Source organism: Esox lucius, chromosome 7 (assembly GCF_011004845.1).
Source record: "Esox lucius isolate fEsoLuc1 chromosome 7, fEsoLuc1.pri, whole genome shotgun sequence".
NCBI classification, from domain to species: domain Eukaryota; kingdom Metazoa; phylum Chordata; class Actinopteri; order Esociformes; family Esocidae; genus Esox; species Esox lucius.
Genome location: NC_047575.1, coordinates 43,741,593 through 43,760,646, shown reverse-complemented (window position 1 = coordinate 43,760,646; position 19,054 = coordinate 43,741,593). Strand labels below are relative to the sequence as shown.

Below are 19,054 nucleotides of genomic sequence, written 5' to 3'. Positions count from 1 at the left end.
CTTCATGCGCCCCCCCCCCCGCCTTCGCATGTCTCCATCTCTCTGACACTCTATCACCCTCTTTGTCTCAATTTCTCCCTCATTCCCTCTCTCCTTATCTTTCCCTTTCTCTCGCTCTCTCTTACTGTCTCATCCTCCGCGCCCTCGATGCGTCTTTGATGGGTGCCAGCTGAAAACACTTGTGATGCACAGCTGTGGATCTCAGCTGGCCTTAGAACAAATTTCAGGACTCATTGAACGTATTGGAAAACCATTGAAAGTATGGCAAAGGGGTTTCTAAGCTCATCGGCTACAAAAGAAAAAATGACAGTTTAACGTCATCTTGTGGCTACGTGGCCTAGGTGTACACGTGGGCACTCAAGGTGAGTTAAGCAGGGGGTGGGGGTGGGCTGGGGGTGGGGGGGGGTTGTTTACCCTTGAAGAAACGCAGACAGGCTGACAGAACACTGCTTTATTCATACCGGATAGGCCTGTTACATAGCCCGGAACGGAACAGCTGGGTGAACTACTTCGGCTGTGCCCTCGTGCTAGCCTAGCGACAGTCCCACGCCGCGGTGACAAACGCTAATGATATGCTCCTTACATTATTATTAATGATGCGGAGATTGCTTATCATGCAATTAGGGATGGCGCTCCAAATGTCACGGGAAAGCTGGCGTGTAATCAGTCCCCCCCGCGGTGAGACTACGGTGGTTGTGCTCGGATTCAGCGGTGCCGCTGGCGGTGAACGATGAGCCGGTGCGCATGGCCGTCAGGTTGCAGCTGCAGGGGGTACGCGCGCCGCCACGTCCTGTTCGCTCGTCGGAGGACCGCGCCCGGGAATTGACAGCATATTGTCTCGCGCAGCTCATTGTGGAAGGATAATCTCGCCACCTGTCCTGTCACAACGTTCAATAGCGGGCCAAGGCCGGCACTACGGAACGGATTAGCCGGAGTGACAAATGAAAGTGGGTTAATCGCCGCCGGCGCCACGCTCTCCCTCTCCACCGTGAAGTTCGGGAGGCAGCACCGACCCAACACACTCGATGTATTTATTTTTAACGGTCCCACCGAGCTCAACTGTTTGTGTCCCTCTGTTCTTTATCATGGCTGTCTCTCTGTCACTGTGGGACCCAGCTGGGGTGTTGCTGCGAAGCAAAATGGGAGTGCTGCTTTCCTATCTGATGTGAATAGGGTGATGGTTGGCCTGAACACGCATGCAGGGATTTGTCTATTAGAGAAATGGCCGACTTACACTAGAGGGGTTGCCATCCAATTTGCAACTGTTTTTCATATGAATAGATTCCGGATAAAGAAAAATATGTGAATTTCCATCACACCGACTTGATGCGGGATAATAAAACATGTATGCATCAGAGAGCAAATACAAATGTGTGTGGTAGGTAATTCATTTGAACTAAATTGATAGAAACCTGGTTTGCAGCACATGGTCATGTGACTGGTAGGTTTTCCTCTAAGGATATTTTGTTTAAATATGTAGCTGGAAGGAAATGAAATGCTCTGCTCTATACTGAGCTACCAGCCTGTCCCACAATCTGTATGTAGGAAATAAAACCAATCCTCTCCACTGAGACTGTGTTTTTGGAAGATTAATCAAGCTACGTCTACAGGCTGAAGTGTGAAAGAGCCGGGCGTAGTTCCTTCTGATGAAGTGTTATCGCTGTGCCTGTGACTTCAGAGGGAGTCATTTCAGTTAGACACAGCAGGAGTTACTTAGGTGAGAATGGGTGTTGTGGTTCACCCCATACATGAGACAAGGTGTCATCCTTCTGCTCCCAACTTATTACACCATCAGTGATTAACTGGGTATTTTCTAAGATGCTTTTGAATAAACACTACTGTTCTAAGGTTTGGAGTGTACTGTTCAAATGCTTGGTAGATGTCTTTGTTTTCAAATGAAAACCTTTTTTTTTGTACATTAAAATAACATCAAATACAATGTGGACATTCTTACTGTGGCAAATGACTATTGTAGTGGGAAATGTCTGATTTTCAATCAAATCTACATAGGCGTTCAGAGGCCTATTATCAGCAACCATTCGTCCTGTGTTCCAATGGCACGTTGGCTAAATCAGGTTTATCAATTAAAACGCTATGTGATTATTGGAAAACCCTTTCACAATTATGTTAGTGGAAAATGGTTGTGCTGATTAAAGATGCAATAAAGCTGGCCTTTAGACTAGTTGCTTATCTGAAGCATATGCAATTGTGGTTTCAATGACAAGCTCAAAAGGGCCAGAAACGAACTTTCTTCTGAAACTCTGCAGTTTATTCTTGTTCTGAGAAATGAAGGCTATTTCATGTATGAAATTGCCAGCATCACGGAGTTGCCACTTTACTGTTGACATTTAGACTGGTGTTTTTCCGGTACTATTATTATTATTTTTTCTTTTGCTCAGTTGTGCACCGGGGCCTCCCACTCCTCTTTCTATTCTGGTTAGAGGCAGTTCGAGCTGTTCTGTGAAGGGAGTTGCACACCATGTTACATAAGATTTTCAGTTTCTTGGCAATTTCTTGCATGAAATAGCCTTAATTTCTCAGAAATAAATGGACGACTTTCAGAAGAAAGTTCTTTGTTTCTGGACATTTTGAGCCTGTAATGGAACTACAGGTAATGGTTCAGATACTTAACTAGACTAAAGAAGGCCAATTGTATTGCTTCTTAGCTCAGCAGAACAGTTTCAACTGTGCTAACATAATTGCAAAAGGGTTTTCTAAAGATCACATAGCACATTAAAATGACACAATTGGATTGGCAAACACAATGTGCCATTGGAACACAGGACTGATGGTCCCTGATAATGGGCCTCTGTACGCTTATGTAGATATTCCATAGAAAATCAGTTTCCAGCTACAATAGTCATTTTCAACATTAAACTGTCTTTCTGATCAATTTAATGTTATTTTAATGGACAAAAGATTTGCTTCTCTTTTGAAAGCAAGGACATTTCTTATTGATCCCAAACCTTCTATAGTGCCTATCGGTTTCTTATATCTGTAAGTCTAGGGAAAATAATTGATAGTTGTCAATGGTCAAATACACTGTATCTCTCAATAAGTCTGTAACTTATTTCCTCTTAAACTATAGTTACAAATAGTTACCTCTTACAGTTAGAGTAACAAATATATTTCTTACAAATAGCAACTCATAGCTGATCTCTTTTATGCATGCATAAGAAGTGATTGCTGATTCAACAAATCTGGAAAGAGATTGTATACATGCAGAAGAGGTTCACATTTAAGGGAATAGTTTGTAGCAGCTGTGAGCAAATGTTTATATTTTGTTTGACACATTTTACAGAGAGTTGGGTTTACCATTTTCCAAGAATATGTTTAGCATTGACATTGTCTGTGAACACAATGAGATGTTTTGCAAAAAAGATTATAATCCCTTTCTTATTAGGTTTTAATGGAGATCAACTGATAACCACTCTCATTAAAAGTATCTTAGCAATCAAGAAAAACTGGAATGAAAAACCCCTCTAACCACAGAGATATCACACGATTCAGCTTAAAAACTCTGATTGAACATTTAAAAAAATACCATTTAAAATCTCTTTCAGCCACCGTCTCCCCTCCGTGTGACGTCACACTGTCTTACATAAGAGATGTCGCTTTCATTTTTTTCTTCTGTCTTTAAAGAAAGCTGGGAAGAAAATGAACCCCAGAACCAGTCCGGTGCTTTCTGGGCCAAGCAGTTTCTGGGCCAAGCAGTTGGCATCGACAGTTATTCGTAAGCTGATCCCCGAAACAATTCCTGAGCTCTTAATTATGTCGACTAAAGGGAGGGGGAGAAGGCAGGAAACAGAGGGAGGCATAGAGGGAGGAGGATTAGTGGGTGACTGTCAAGGTTGCCCAACACTCACCCCCATAAACCACTTTTCTTTGCTTCCTCCCCTTCATTGCAAGGAGGATGTGGGCTGCTCTCTCTTTTTTAGGCTCTCTCACTCTCCCCACTCTCATTCTCTCACTCCCTCGATCTGTTGTTAATTCTTTCTCCCTCTCTCTTTCCATCTGACCCTCTCTCTTTCCCCTCTCTCCATCTCTTCCTCTCTCTCTTGCTCTGTCTCTCTCTCTCGCACCCTCTCTTTATCCCTCGCTCTCTCCCTCTCTCTCAAATACCCAATGTAACGTATCCCAGATTGAATTCAGTGGGATAGGAAACACGGCAAAACGGAAGCACAGCTGGGTTTATCTCACGCAGCGGATTGAATTCAGAGAATAAAATGTGGTTGAGAGGCGTGTTACTTTATGTATTACAGCTTGTCAGCAAGTTGGCTTTTATTTCCCCTGAAATAAACCTCGTCAGTGTTCTAGTGTTTTAGTCAAATTAATCTCAATCTCCACTATAGCTCATGTACACCGGTTTGGAGTGTGTGACCTTCAAGTATAACGCCCAGGAAACACACACACACACACACACACACACACACACACACACACACACACAACCCTAACCTTAACTCTAACCTTAACTCTTACCACAAAACATTATCCAGTGGTATTCAACTCTGGACCTTACCAGTTCGTTTATATTTTTTAATTTTTACATAAACCCTAAAGACTAAAAAAGCGTTTTTGAAGACAAGACATGATTAATGTGTTCCTGAAACGTCATGACTTTTTGGTGAATTTTGGCCTTCACAAGTTGGTGAAGTACAAACATAAACACGCTATTATCATTTAGAGCTATCTAGCTGAGTCTACTTCCTTATTAAGAAGAAACAGAACCATTATGGCACATTCGGTTTCTGTTTAGGGAAGTTTGTTTAGCTCACATCATTTTTGAATAATATTCTAATAACCCTGAATGCCTTATTGAATTTTGGATCTATTGGCCATTATGATGCTTAATTTAAATGTAATTTGAACACTGTTTGTAGCATTCATGAGTCTCTGTGGTGTCTTCATATTAATCTGCTGGTGTAAAATGGGTCTACTGTATCTTCCGACTTGGACTGGATATGTGCTTGAGAGTAAAGATGTAATCTCTTACAGAAATAACCTGACTCCATGGTTACCCATGTCCTTGTCATTACCCCCCAAATGCCCGTCGCCCATGTCAGAGCGTCCCTACGCCCCCCTGTAGGTTACACCAACTGGCTGAAGATATTGCTTCTCCAAGGGTGTTCCTTTTCTCGTATGTATGTGCAAACCTCAGGTGGGGCCAGTCCACGGTAACCGAGAATTGTGGGTCAGAAAGATCGGGATGCTTTTTCCACAGTAGTAACTTGCTTCCTGAATTGCAGTTGCCTGACATCGATCTATAAATGTCAATGTATTACATTATCTGGCTGTTGACAATGTGAGATTCGGGTTTTGCTTTCGCTACGCCACTGGAATAGAAATCAGGCTGCTACTCGGGCCTCCATAATGCATGAGGAACTGCGCATCAGATATTGATACTCAGTGTGTGTTCATTTGTGTTTGTCAGAGTACTGCTGTCTAGAGATTCTGAAGGCTAGGAAAGGCAGAAAACCTCTAAAACGCTACACCCAGACTGAGCCACACACACACACACAGCTGCACTGACACTTAGGCTACCTGCACACTCTCACTCTGACACACACACTACTTAGAAACAGAAAGCACCTGTACACGCACACATACATACACACTCACACACATAAACACACACGCACAAATATGAGGAGGATGTGAGGCAGTAAGATTGAGGAATTGCTTGAAGAGGAAGTTTCATCTCTCATGTTAGGCTGGCTAACATTCTGACATCCATGAATGACAGCTGAGAGTGAATCGTGCCAGCTTCCCCAGTTCCCGTTAGACCAAAGAGCCCTAGTTATCTCTCTCCCTTTCTCCGATAACTCCCTATCTTGATCCATTGTCGCTTCCCTCGTGCTGAGGTGAAAAAAAAGCCTGCAGATGCACAACTCATATGAAATAAATGTTACACAGGCCGTTAACTGCCCTGAAGCCAACCACAGAGCTACAGGCTAGTGCTCAGGGGATCACAAAAAGGGCTGCCTAAAGTAAATTCTTCACAAGCCCTGAATGCTATGTCCGGGCCAAGCTAAATAATAAAGGAGCTAGCAGACCTAGGGAGAGTGGAGTGTATTTAAGCTATACAAGAGCTACTGCTTCATTGAATTGCTCATCTACTCTCCAACGGGCTATATAGGAAATTATCTTCAAAACACAAATAGCTGAAAGACCATAGTCGAGGTTTAGTCCTGAGGAAGCAAAATGCCCCCTGGAAATCCAATCATCCAACCAGGAAATGTTATTCGGTTGCGTGACTCTAAGTAACTGAGGAGTGAAATGTCCGGTAAATGAAAACTGGACGCACACTGCATTGACCCTGGTCTTCCTGATTACTGGCTGCTACTCCGTTCATTGGTTGCAGTTGGTTTCTCCACTTCAGCCTGTCGTTAAATGGCTGCACATGCGTTGTGTTTTTATTTCACAGGAGCGGCATGCAGTGATATGGTTCAAAGGCACACAGACACAGATGCAGTTATCCCGAGTGAATGAGCTGATGTACATAACACAGCTGTGGGGACGCATCTATTATTAGAATGCTGCTGTATGTGGTAGGCAATGTGACTGGAGTATGGCACTGACAGGACACTTTTCAAGTCTTTCAACATCAGGCCATTTTGGGGGGCGTCAGGTTCAATGATAGGGGAGAATGTCTCCCTGCTCATTTTATTCCAGAGACATTCCAGAGCTGCTTTGATATTCAGGCCTGCTGTCAAGGTCAATGCCCATGGAAATTCTTTAAAGAGAACATTACTTACAATTACATGTTCAAACCGGGATTTTTCCAATCTGCATGATACAAACAATGCATGCAGGGTGAGGTCACTGATTTTGGCTCTTGTCATAAAACCTTCAGAACCATCTAGTACGTTCTGACTTGATCCAACACCAACTGTCTTCTGTGGGAAAGGTTGCTAAAGGCACCTTTGAATGTGCTCATTCAGTCAGAATTAGCGTAGGTGTTCACACACCTACTGTGTGAAAGGCTCGGGAGATTATTTCTCTTTTTCTCAGCAGAGGCACGTGGATTGACCTCAGATGTTCCTCTGTATTGACCTGCATTTGGAAAAAGACAACAAAGAAGAGGAGAGCGGGGGAAAAAACAGAGACTAAGGAGAGAGGGGTGGTGGGAGATGTTTAAAAGTGGAGTGGCATCGCTGCTCCACTGAGCTTTCCTTGCCTTTCATATTCAGTCCCATCCAGCAAACACAACACTGCCATGAATCGTAGAAGTCACTTCTAGGGCAGTGGGCGGTGAGGGAAGCAGAATAATTACCTGTAGCCAACACCCCCTGGAGTAATCCAAATGAAAAGACGCTATGCCATGCTGTTACCGCTGCCAGGACACACTTGATATGGGTCGTCCTTGTGACACAGTGGCTCTCTCCCCGGGAAGTGGCTAATGCACAAATTGTCCCCGCAGCTTTTTTCTTTTGCCAATCACTGAGGCCTGTCAAGCCAGGGCTGTCTAAAATGTTTTTGTGTCTTTTGTTGTCATTGTTGTTTTCCGACGCAGCAACTGCGTAGACAGAGGACATTCCGTCTGTGTACTGTACTTCTGGTGAGATGGATCTGGGTTACTTAGTGAAACAGTGTTGACACTAATAATAATCCCTGAAAGTTGTCTTGGTAATATATCTGAGAAGCACCTTTTAGTTTCCTAGGTGAACACTATTAATTACACATCAGTGTGCAGGACTCGAGGCTGACCCATGTTTCCTTGTGTCTCTTCAGTCAGGATTCTGCAAATGCTTTTTGACCCCAGTGTCCTCTTACTGACATACGGCAAGCCTGAAGCACCAGCCCTAATAGGAAAGAACGTTTTTGGAAGGTTTTGAAAGGCAATGCGTGAATGGTGAGAATGTTTGGTTTCATGACTATGGTGAGGGCCGGGCTGAGCCACTGGACTCAACATGGAGCCAAACGCTGTGAGTGAGTGTGGGGGAAGATCATTCCTCTATATATCCATCCTCACCGGCAGCCCAATACCGTCTCTCGTCTCTTTTTCTCTCCTCTAACGTACACGACTTAGCAAAGCTCAAGGCAGCCTCCCTCTCAGTGACATGGCTATCTCTGCATGTCTGGTGATTCTCAGCACCAGCTGCACATCTCCTTCGGCTCCTCCTCGTCGCAGTGGGATGGGGGGCTATAGCACCCCTTTTTGGAGGTCCATGTTGGAATCCAGTCCCAGTAGATGGGCCACATCACCTCATCGCCTTTATTTCAGACAATAGCAGCAATGAGATGAGAGAGAGTATTTTCCATTTATTGCCTAACAAGCCACAGCCGTAATGCACACAACTGTGGGGTCTGTCCAAACATCTGACAGCTGTGAAAACCCCTCTGTGTGAAAACTTTAAGGGGATGGAGAAGCTACCTGTAAGGGGATGGAGATGCTACCTGTAAGGGGATGGAGATGCTACCTGTAAGGGGATGGAGATGGTACCTGTAAGGGGGTGGAGATGCTACCTGTAAGGGGATGGAGATGCTACCTGTAAGGGGATGGAGATGCTACCTGTAAGGGGATGGAGATGCTACCTGTATAGGGGAAGTGAGATGCTACCTGTAAGGGGATGGAGATGCTACCTGTAAGGGGGATGGAGATGCTACCTGTAAGGGGGATGGAGATGCTACCTGTAAGGGGGAGGGAGATGCTACCTCTAAGGGGGATGGAGATGCTACCTGTAAGGGGGATGGAGATGCTACCTCTAAGGGGGAGGGAGATGCTACCTGTAAGGGGGATGGAGATGCTACCTGTATAGGGGAAGTGAGATGCTACCTGTAAGGGGATGGAGATGCTACCTGTAAGGGGGATGGAGATGCTACCTCTAAGGGGGATGGAGATGCTACCTGTAAGGGGGATGGAGATGCTACCTCTAAGGGGGAGGGAGATGCTACCTGTAAGGGGATGGAGATGCTACCTGTAAGGGGGAGGGAGATGCTACCTGTAAGGGGGAGGGAGATGCTACCTGTGCCAGACTAACTGAACGGGTACCTGGATCATCCTGGTTATAAACACAGACACGTGGTGTAATGCAGGCTATTTTTCAATAACACTTGATGTGGTACTGTGATGTAACAAACGCAGACAATAGAGACCAAATCAATACCGGCCATGTCCCTGTCAGCCAACCATAGTACAGACATGGACCTCAGACTGATTGATGTACCTCCGTAGATCAGAGGAGCTCAAGCCAAAGGGAGAGCTCATACTTCAATGCCACCCGGCCTTGAGACCTTCTCGCTAGAAAAAAAATTGTGACGAGGCCCATGGCTGATGGTTAATAGATCATAGCGGAGAGACTGAACAGGGGCTGGCGAGGACTAATGGGCAGAGGGGGAAAAAGTTTGGGAAGATACCTTGGCAGTAAAGCCCAACAGCATGTGAGGAGTTAATATTAGGAATGATATAATGAGGAAATATTTGGAAACTGACAACGTTTTCATAATCTTGGCCCTGTACACCACCAAAACTAAACGAACCAACCGAGATACAAAAGTGCATACTTTCTGTTTTAATTCAAGGGGTTGAACAAAAACATTGGATGAAATGTTTAGGAATTTCAACTATTTTCATACACGGTCCCCATATTTCAGGGGTTCAAATGAAATTGTGACAAATTAACACAATTAAGTGTTGTCTTCAGCAAGTGAAATGCATGCTCAATCGGGTAGAGATCAGGTGATTGACTCGGCCATTGCAGAATATTCCACTGCTTTGCCATAAAAAACTTGCAGTATTTTTTGGGTCATTGTCCCTCTGTAAAGTGAAGCGCCGTCCAATCAACTTCGCTGAATTTGGCTGAATCTGAGCAGACAGTATATCCCTATACACTTCAGAATTCATCTAGCTGCTTCTGTCTTCGGTCACATCATCAATAAACACTGCCTCCACCGTGTTTTACAGATGTGGTATGCTTCGGTTCATGAGCAGTTCCAAGCCCTCTCCATACTTTTTTCTTCCCATCATTCTGGTACAGGTTGATCTTAGTTTCATCTGTCCAAAGAATGCAGTTCCAGAACTGGGCTGGCTTTTTTAGATATTTTTTGGCAAAATCGAATCTGGCCTTTCTATTCTTAAGGCTTATGAATGGTTTGCACCTTGTGGTGAACCCTCTATATTTAATCTTGTGAAATCTTCTCTTTATGGTAGACTTGGATAATGATATGCCTACCTCCTGGAGAGTGTTCTTCACTTGGCTGTATATTGTGAAGTGGTTTTTCTTTACCATGGAAAGGATCCTACGATCATCCACCACTTTTGTCTTCTGTGGATGTCCAAGCCTTTTTGTGTTGCAGAGCTCACCAGTGTGTTATTTTTTCTCAGAATGTACCAAACTGCTGATTTGGCCACTCCTAATGTTCCTGATAAATCTCTGATGGATTGTGTTTGCAACCTAAGGATGGCCTGTTTCACTTGCATTGAACCACGTTATGAGAAACCTTAACTCTTAAAATAATACATTTAGTAACATTCCTTATTTATTATATTAATAATAATGTTAACCAACATTTCTTATGTCAGTGTAATGCATCATTACTTTATGGCACTAGCAAAAGCATACCAAGGCCAGCTTACTCATTCGCAAATATGTTGTACCAAACAAAAATGTTGTGCCAAACAATAAATTAATATGGGAAGAAAATAAGGAAACTGTTTTATGTGCGTCACGAACTTGACGGGACGATAGCTCACTCGCACAATCTTTCTGGTCGGTCCATATGCCCCAGTAGATATAGAGCTGTCATCATATTTGCAACCAACAGGCATATAGAAAATGCGTGTTCAGCCCCTGTTAGCTGTGGATATGCCAGTCCTGACAAAAAGTGCCCTATCCTGAGACAGCAAGTTTCCCTACGTTTATTTTCAATGGATGGATGGACTCCTGGGCTTCTTATTGTAAGCATGGCAGGAGCAGTCTGCTGGCTCAGCAGTTTTTTCCAAATGCACTCTGACCATTTTGCTATACTCCCTGGCTAAACCTGCTGATGACTGTTCTGGTGAAAAAGTGGTATTTCATGAAGAATGTTGCTCATTGTTCATTGTGACTCATTAGTTCAAAAAAAGAAAATAAATAACATGCTCACGAAAGGTCTGCTCTGGCCTAAGTTGCCAAGGATGTGAAAGAAAATGTAAGTAGTCAATTTCTGTGTTATGAATTGCGCTTTAGTATTTTCTCCTAAAATGTGTATTCTGCTTCTCTTTTTTGATTGAAACTCTTTACCATCTCCAGTATACAGATTAACTTTGAAATCTGGGACCTCACTGCTGAAATCTAGATCTAGGTATTTTTTGGGGGAACAGGGTACTTGCTACAAAAACCTGAAGTGGAACAAAGCCCTTTCCTACATTGTTGTTAAATCTAGTTGTAAAATATAACTAAAATAAATCATCAGGGTGACAGAGGTGGCACTGTAGTTTTAAGCTGGTGTGCCAAAACAAAACCCACTGGTGTGTCATTAGGAATTGTTAGCTGCAAAGTGAGGAACAGAAGTGTTCAATTTGCAGTGGTCTCTTAATTCGAACCTTTTTGTTCCTCACTCAAAACCTTTGTTTTCAAGGTGTAGCAGTCTCTTAATTTTTTCCTGGAGCTGTATGTGCCATTTGTGAAGAAAACATGAGTGAGCAGGCAATACATGTGTCGTTTATTTATTATGGGATTGACATTCAACTGTAGGTCATAACAGAATGGCACAATCATAAAACAAAACATGGCATCAAAGAAAATAACTAACTGACCCCTGTTCAAAAGTCTGCAGACCCTTAGTTCTTAATACTGTGTATTGCCCCTTTAGCATCAATGACAGTGTGCAGTCTTTTGTAATAGTTGTCTATGAGGCCCTGAATTATTGCAGGTGGTATAGCTGCCCATTCATCTTGGCAAAATACCTCTAGGTCATGCAAAGTTTTTGGTCATCTTGCATGAACCATACGTTTGAGATCTTTCCTAGCCACTGAAATCCAACACTACTGTTGTTTGCTCCTTGGGGTTTAAGGCCGGGTGTCTCTGTAAAGCACTTTGTGACAACTGCTGTTGTAAAAAGGGCTTTATAAATACATTTGATTGATTGATTTCTAGAGTTGATCGATGATATTAAGGTCAGGAGACAGGACACTGTGATGGCCATACATTTTCACAAGATTCTCCATTCCTTAAGAGCTCACACACCCCCAAAACATCAATGAGCCACCACCATGCTTCATAGTGGGGATGGTATTCTGTTTACTATAGGTCTTGTTGACCCCTCTCCAAATATAGCGCTTATGGTTGTGACCATAAAGCTCTATTCTGGTCTCGTCACTCCAAATTACAACCACACCATATTTTTCCAGAGCAGCCTTTATTTCTCTTGAGGTTACCTGTGGGTTTTTCTTTGTATCCCAAAACTGGCTAAATAATTATTCTGGCAGTTTTGGCTAAAATATTTCTTGATCAAGAGATCCCCAAATTTTTCACTTCTTAATATTTATAAAGTTCCATTACCTTGTTACGCAGGTCTTTTGACAGTTATTTTCTGCTCCCCATGGCTCAGTATCTAGCCTGCTCAGTGCATCCACGTGAGAGCTAATAAACACCCTGACTATTTATACACTAATTGCAATTTAAAAAGCCAGATTTATGGGAAATTTAATTCCCATTTTCACCCTGGTGTGTCTCCTTGGGTGTCTGTTACAAGGCCAAACATTCAAAGGTATGTAACCATTTGATCAGGGCCATTTGGGTGATTTCCGTTATCATTATGATTTAAAAAGGAGCCTATGTGATAATAAATGGCTTCGTATGATCACTATGCTTAAATAAAAGACAGTTTTTTGAACGATCAGTCTAATTTTCCAAATCAAAGCCAACATTTCACAGTTTCTGCCAGGGTATGCAAACGTGTGAGCACAACTGTACCTGAGAAATACAAAATATGAATTTGGACTTCGGTGTGCCAGAGCCTCCTGGACAATACATCTGTGTTGCTGTGTCATGTCCAGTGCGGTTGTTCCATTGGTATAGTTTGAAGACTGTGTGTCAAATGCAAAGTCATTTCTATGAGTTTTATTTTGCTTTGAGAATGCAGAGCACCGGCACGTGATATTAGGCTTCGATAAACCACCAACTTTGCCACAGAAACAAGCATTGCTTTGTTTTTGTGCCGTAACCGTGCAAAAAAAACCACTTCTCTCTAAATCAAATCTTTCTCAACGAATGTCTGGTGCCGATGCCAGGGTCTCATAAAAGGCTTCACACATGAATCATCACGAGGAAGGAATTATGAACAGTGATAAATAGTGCAAATTATCCCGTATGGATCAGAAAATATGGAAGTATTTTTCACAAAATTAAATTGTTATATTTTTGATGTTCTTCAGAATGTTCTGTTGACTAAGGGAGATAACTGTCAAGGACTCATGAGTACAGACCACACCAGACACTACTCTTGTCGAGTTAGCTGCAAGGATTCCCTCCTGGTTCAAACATATTCTTTCCCACGTACTCTTCCCCGGCTCCAGGATGGAATTATTATTATTTTTTTTTTATAAGTGAGGAGGCATATCTAATTCATATACCATTTGCAGTGCTTATGGGGAAACAAAACTGGGAGGGGGGGGGGGGGCACAGAATCTATCTGGGTGGGGGGGGGGCAATGCCCTCTCTGCCCCCCCCCCCACCACCACCCCCCCCCCAGCCTTTTCCAGACAAGTTACATAATCTAATATTAAAACATCTTTGAACAGGTTTAGCTAAAGGGCTCTTTTTTTTCGTGACTTGATCCCCTTGATCCCAGGCCCTAGTAACCGATATCTCCACCCTCCCTCCCCATGTCTTTCTAATCTCTGTCTCTCTATCTTCCTATCTCTCTGTCTTTCTATCTCTCCATCTCTCTCTCTCTCTCTCTCTCTCATAGGACTATACATTGACTATGTATTTCCAGCAAGCTTGGCGAGACAAGCGGTTGTCGTACTCGGAGATTCCCCTCAATCTCACCCTGGATAACCGAGTTGCCGATCAGCTGTGGGTCCCGGACACCTACTTCCTAAATGACAAGAAGTCTTTTGTGCACGGTGTCACCGTGAAAAACAGAATGATTCGCCTGCATCCAGATGGGACTGTGCTCTATAGCCTCAGGTAATGTTTACCAGTAAATCAGAACGTAATGTGAAGAAATGGCTACATGTGCTGATGATCTCCGCTCAAAAATCAGGTTTTCAAGTTGCAAGCTACCTAGTGAACTATTTGACTCGGTCATCCATCAAAGTCTTCCCTCTAACCAATAGGATAACCAATAAGGTAAGAACAGATGGTCCATGTGTCCTTGAGAAGTCCCCAGATACAGCTTAACAAATGACAGTATCCTCTCGATAACAGCGTCTGTCAACTGAAAAGCCAATTTTACATGTATGGTTGTTCAGGTTGGGATGTTACTACTATTTCCTGATTAATGGTCTCTATCTGAGTTGATGGTAGGTGTAATTCAGTAACATATTCCAACGGGATACACTCTCTTTAAAATTATATAATTACTGCTATGCTCTGGGTGATAAGAAAACCCACTCTTTGAAGGTTGCTTTTGTTATGCACAAAATAATGCCAACGAGTATTATTGGTAATAACGCAGGCTATTGAAAATCATCCAGAAATAACAGACAGCGCTCAATGCGAATTCAACTCAATACAACAAATATTACTGGCTATTATGGAGTTGGAGAAATATGGAGGTCTGAGGAAACTAGTCAGAGTGGGTGTTGATAGCATACAGGTTTACTCTGTTTCGATATGAGTTAGCTTTATGTTTGTTGGCATGACATTCCTGTGAAGTAATTGCTTGGGGATATCATAACTACACACTCCTCGCATCCTGCTCACAACTTATTCCCTCGTTTCTTTCTCATAACCCATTGGACGGGAATGCCAGCATTTCTTCCCCTTTAACATTCTCCTGCAATGGGTATTGAGAAGGACATGAGCAGAAAGGATGAGAATTAGCGAAGGTTATGCAATTGCAATCTTCCCTTCTCTCTTTAGTAAAGGAATTTGTTTATTGTTTCCTGGAGTGATTCACAGATTATTTATTAGAAGCCACATTATTGCTAAGGTTTGATAACCTAAAGTTATTAACATATCAGAGCCCAGAATAATCTCTCCATTTCTCATTGAACTGAGCTGTTCTATCAGACAGGACAGAAATAGGAGTGGAGCTGAAAGCCCTGTCTCTGAGCCCTGTTTGCTTTTCCCACCTTATTTCCTGATAACAAAAAACACTACTACTAATGCGTCATTATAGACTCCCCCTTTTGGCAACTGGAAACCCAGGCTTTCAGTCGTCAGCAGCCATTTTTACATGGGTTTTCTTGCGTATTATATTGCTAATAATGAGTTGAATCACTTCTTAACTACTCTAGTTTCATGGCCTGAGCCAAAGGAGTAGTATTTATGTATTACCACTGTAAATACTGGCCAGATCATTTTTACTCTAGCACACTGTCCTGGTACATACAAGTATTTGGAATAATGCACTGTGATTTCTTGATGAGCTGATTCAGTCTAACACTGGTTTTATATGCTAAATGTGCTTGGAGACTAGCTCTTCGGTGTGATAAAGAGAGAACATGGATTTGTTTGTGCTAAGCTATATTTATGCTCACATTCCCCTTCAGTTGTGTTCATGTTCCACACATTCGGCAATGCTTTCAGGAGGCTGGCAATAAGATGGGTGTATAACGCTTGCATCTGATGCACTTGAGAAGTATTTCTGGAAGCTCATCCCACACTCTGTGGTGTGGGCATGGGCTAGAGGAGGTGGAGGACACAGGGAAACCATGGTTCAATTAAAACACTCTAACCTTGACCCTTCGACATGGTTGTGTCAAACATGCATATTATCAGATAGGCAGAAATTGTAATGCGTCCCACTGGAATGTTAATCATGGTTTCTCACAGATATGTTTTCAAAAATACAGGCATACACACCGGCCTGCTGTTGAAATTATATATATAGTGGAAAGGTATTTTTCCTGTTCATGATTTCCTCTGTTATTGCATATTTGTCACTCTGAATGGTGTGAGACCTTGCAAAATGTAATATAAGATAAAAGGAACTCGAATAAAAGAGTGGGCCGACATTCCTCCACTGCAATGTGAAAAACTGATCTCCAGTAATAGGAGGTGTTTGGTTGCAAGTTCAGGGGGACAATCACCTTTTCACACAGGGTTAGTGTTGGATAACGTTTTTCCTTCAAAAACATTATTAGCATTTACACACAAAATACTGTGTTTCCTCCGGTTCTGTTTGTGTTATAATATATATTTTGTCAGATATTTTGTATGAAGATCTGAAACCATTTAGTGTGATGAATATGCAATAATACAGGATATTGGGAAGGGGTACTTGGCTTACCCAGTCCTGCTACTCATCATGCTGTCTGTTTTCAGCCTCTGTAATCAGGCTGGTCTCTGGGAGCATACGCAAGTTAGTTTATGTAAATCTGTGACATTCCATTCGTATCATAATGTAGTTGTAAGCCAGCTGCTGCTAGAGGCAATGGTGATCACATACAGTGGGGAGAACAAGTATTTGATACACTGCCGATTTCGCAGGTTTTCCTACTTACAAAGCATGTAGAGGTCTGTATTTTATATTCTGTATTTTGTATTTTGTATTTCATAGGTACACTTCAACTGTGCGAGACGGAATTAAAAATAATTAATTTGCTTTTTATTGCATGACATAAGTATTTGATCACCTACCAACCAGTAAGAATTCCGGCTCTCACAGACATGTTAGTTTTTCTTTAAGAAGCCCTCCTGTTCTCCACTCATTACCTGTATTAACTGCACCTGTTTGAACTCGTTACCTGTATAAGACACTTGTCCACACACTCAATCCAACAGACTCCAACCTCTCCACAATGGCCAAGACCAGAGAGCTGTGCAAGGACATCAGGGATAAAATTGTAGAAATGCACAAGGCTGGGATGGGCTACAGGACAATAGGCAAGCAGCTTGGTGAGAAGGCATCAACTGTTGGCGCTATTATTAGAAAATGGAAGAAGTTCAAGATGACGGTCAATCTCCCTCGGTCTGGGGCTTCATGCAAGATCTCACCTTGTGGGGCATCAATGATCATGAGGAAGGTGAGGGATCAGGCCAGAACTACACGGCAGGACCTGGTCAAGGACCTGAAGAGAGCTGGGATCACAGTCTCAAAGAAAACCATTAGTAACACACTACGCCGTCATGGATTAAAATCCTGCAGCGCACGCAAGGTCCCCCTACTCAAGCCAGCGCATGTCAAGGCCCGTCTGAAGTTTGCCAATGACCATCTGGATGATCCAGAGGAGGAATGGGAGAAGGTCATGTGATCTAATGAGACAAAAATAGAGCTTTTTGGTCTAAACTCCACTCGCCGTGTATGGAGGAAGAAGAAGGATGAGTACAACCTATAAGAACGCCATCCCAACCGTGAAGCATGAAGGTGGAAACATCATTCTTTGGGGATGCTTTTCTGCAAAGGGGACAGGACGTCTGCACCATATTGAGGGGAGGATGGATGGGGCCATGTATCGCGAGACCTTCCCTCAGTAAGAGCATTAAAGATGGGTCGTGGCTAGGTTTTCCAGCATGACAACGACCCGAAACACACAGCCATGGCAACAAAGGAGTGGCTCCATAAGCATCTCAAGGTCCTGGAGTGGGAAAAACTGAAAATGCTCTTACATGTTCTCCCCACTGTATATGGTTCAATGTGGTCTCTGTTTGCCAGGGTGTTGTTAACGGGCAGAACCACCACTGACAATGCCACCAACGTTTCCATATTCAAATCTAGGGAGAGGCGAAGTGTGTAATTTTTTCCCAAATTTAAACCCTTACCTTAAACCTAACATCTGTACAATACCCTAAACTTAACCGTAATATAATTGGTAACTTATTATACATGGTTGTACATTTGTAAGATAGTATACCTTTTTGTAGCATTCATAACATACGATAACTTTTAGCAAGTTCATAAAACATGTGTTAGTAGCGCAATGTTATGTACCCTAAGACAACATATCATACAGATTTGTCTGTCACAGTTATACGCATACTATGTCACGTCTTCCGCTGAGACCGGGTTGCAGGAAAAAGCAGTTTACCTGTGTTTAATGGTCAGGCTGTTGAACATGAAAAATTATTAAAAGGTAATGCAATCACTTGAAAAAAAAAATAATAATGTATATATATATATATATATGTATATATATATATATATATGTGATAATGCTTCTTTTATAACCTTACATTGTCTCCCCTTATAATGTTTTTAATCACAGAGATATTCTTTGTGTTGAACATCTGGATGCATGATAAGCAATGTTATTGAAATGTGCATGCGAAAAAGAGCGACCATTTCCCTCGCCGAGTAGGAAACGAGGACACAGGAGGAAGAGCGTGGGAGCCATATAGGCTGTTAGGTCTTTTCACAAATCCCTTTAATTTGAACGTTAATAAGATTCAGTGATTCTAGTGCTTTCTGATCACTAACACAAAATCATGATGCATATTCAAATTGGTCAAACTCCTTTATTTACCGCTGAGCTGCCAATTCTCCTACAGAATGATGACGGTGCCGAGCAAAGCAAACTACACCAGCTTTTCTGCTCCTGCATCATGTACATTCATAGGCTCTTAGGTTGATGTGTGGTAACAACAGGTTATTTGCAATGGATGTATCTTGCAACCTTGATTGACACAAAACATAGAAATGCACAATTCTGGGTGCTTTTATTTAGCTTGGATCCAACCATAAATGTTCACATTCATTTTTTTCAAAGGAAGGTAACTGAAAAGAGGGAACAGAGGTATTTGCAAAGGGCTGGTGCCTCACTGTAAGTTTGGACCAGCTTTAATCCGCTACAGAACAGAAAATGGCATGGAAAAGTTTTATATGAGAGAAAGCTTTAGGAATTATGCTTAGAGCATTGGACAGCAGTGAGTTGCCCATCCACGTGAAATGAACCCATGTCTTAGTCACCAGGACAGACCGGCACTGGAAAAACCAAGGTGACCACACGGATAACGAGCAC

At 42.6% G+C, this 19,054-nt stretch overlaps 1 protein-coding gene across 1 annotated transcript in view; it reads left to right on the top strand.

Annotated features, from left to right (window-relative positions):
• LOC105011225 (gamma-aminobutyric acid receptor subunit beta-2) overlaps nt 1-19,054 on the top strand; it is a 67,332-nt gene that overhangs the window by 14,339 nt on the left and 33,939 nt on the right. The window contains exon 4 of the mRNA XM_010871083.4: nt 13,897-14,117. Within this exon, the coding sequence (XP_010869385.1) occupies nt 13,897-14,117 (221 nt within the window). The remainder of the gene's footprint in view (nt 1-13,896; nt 14,118-19,054) is intronic.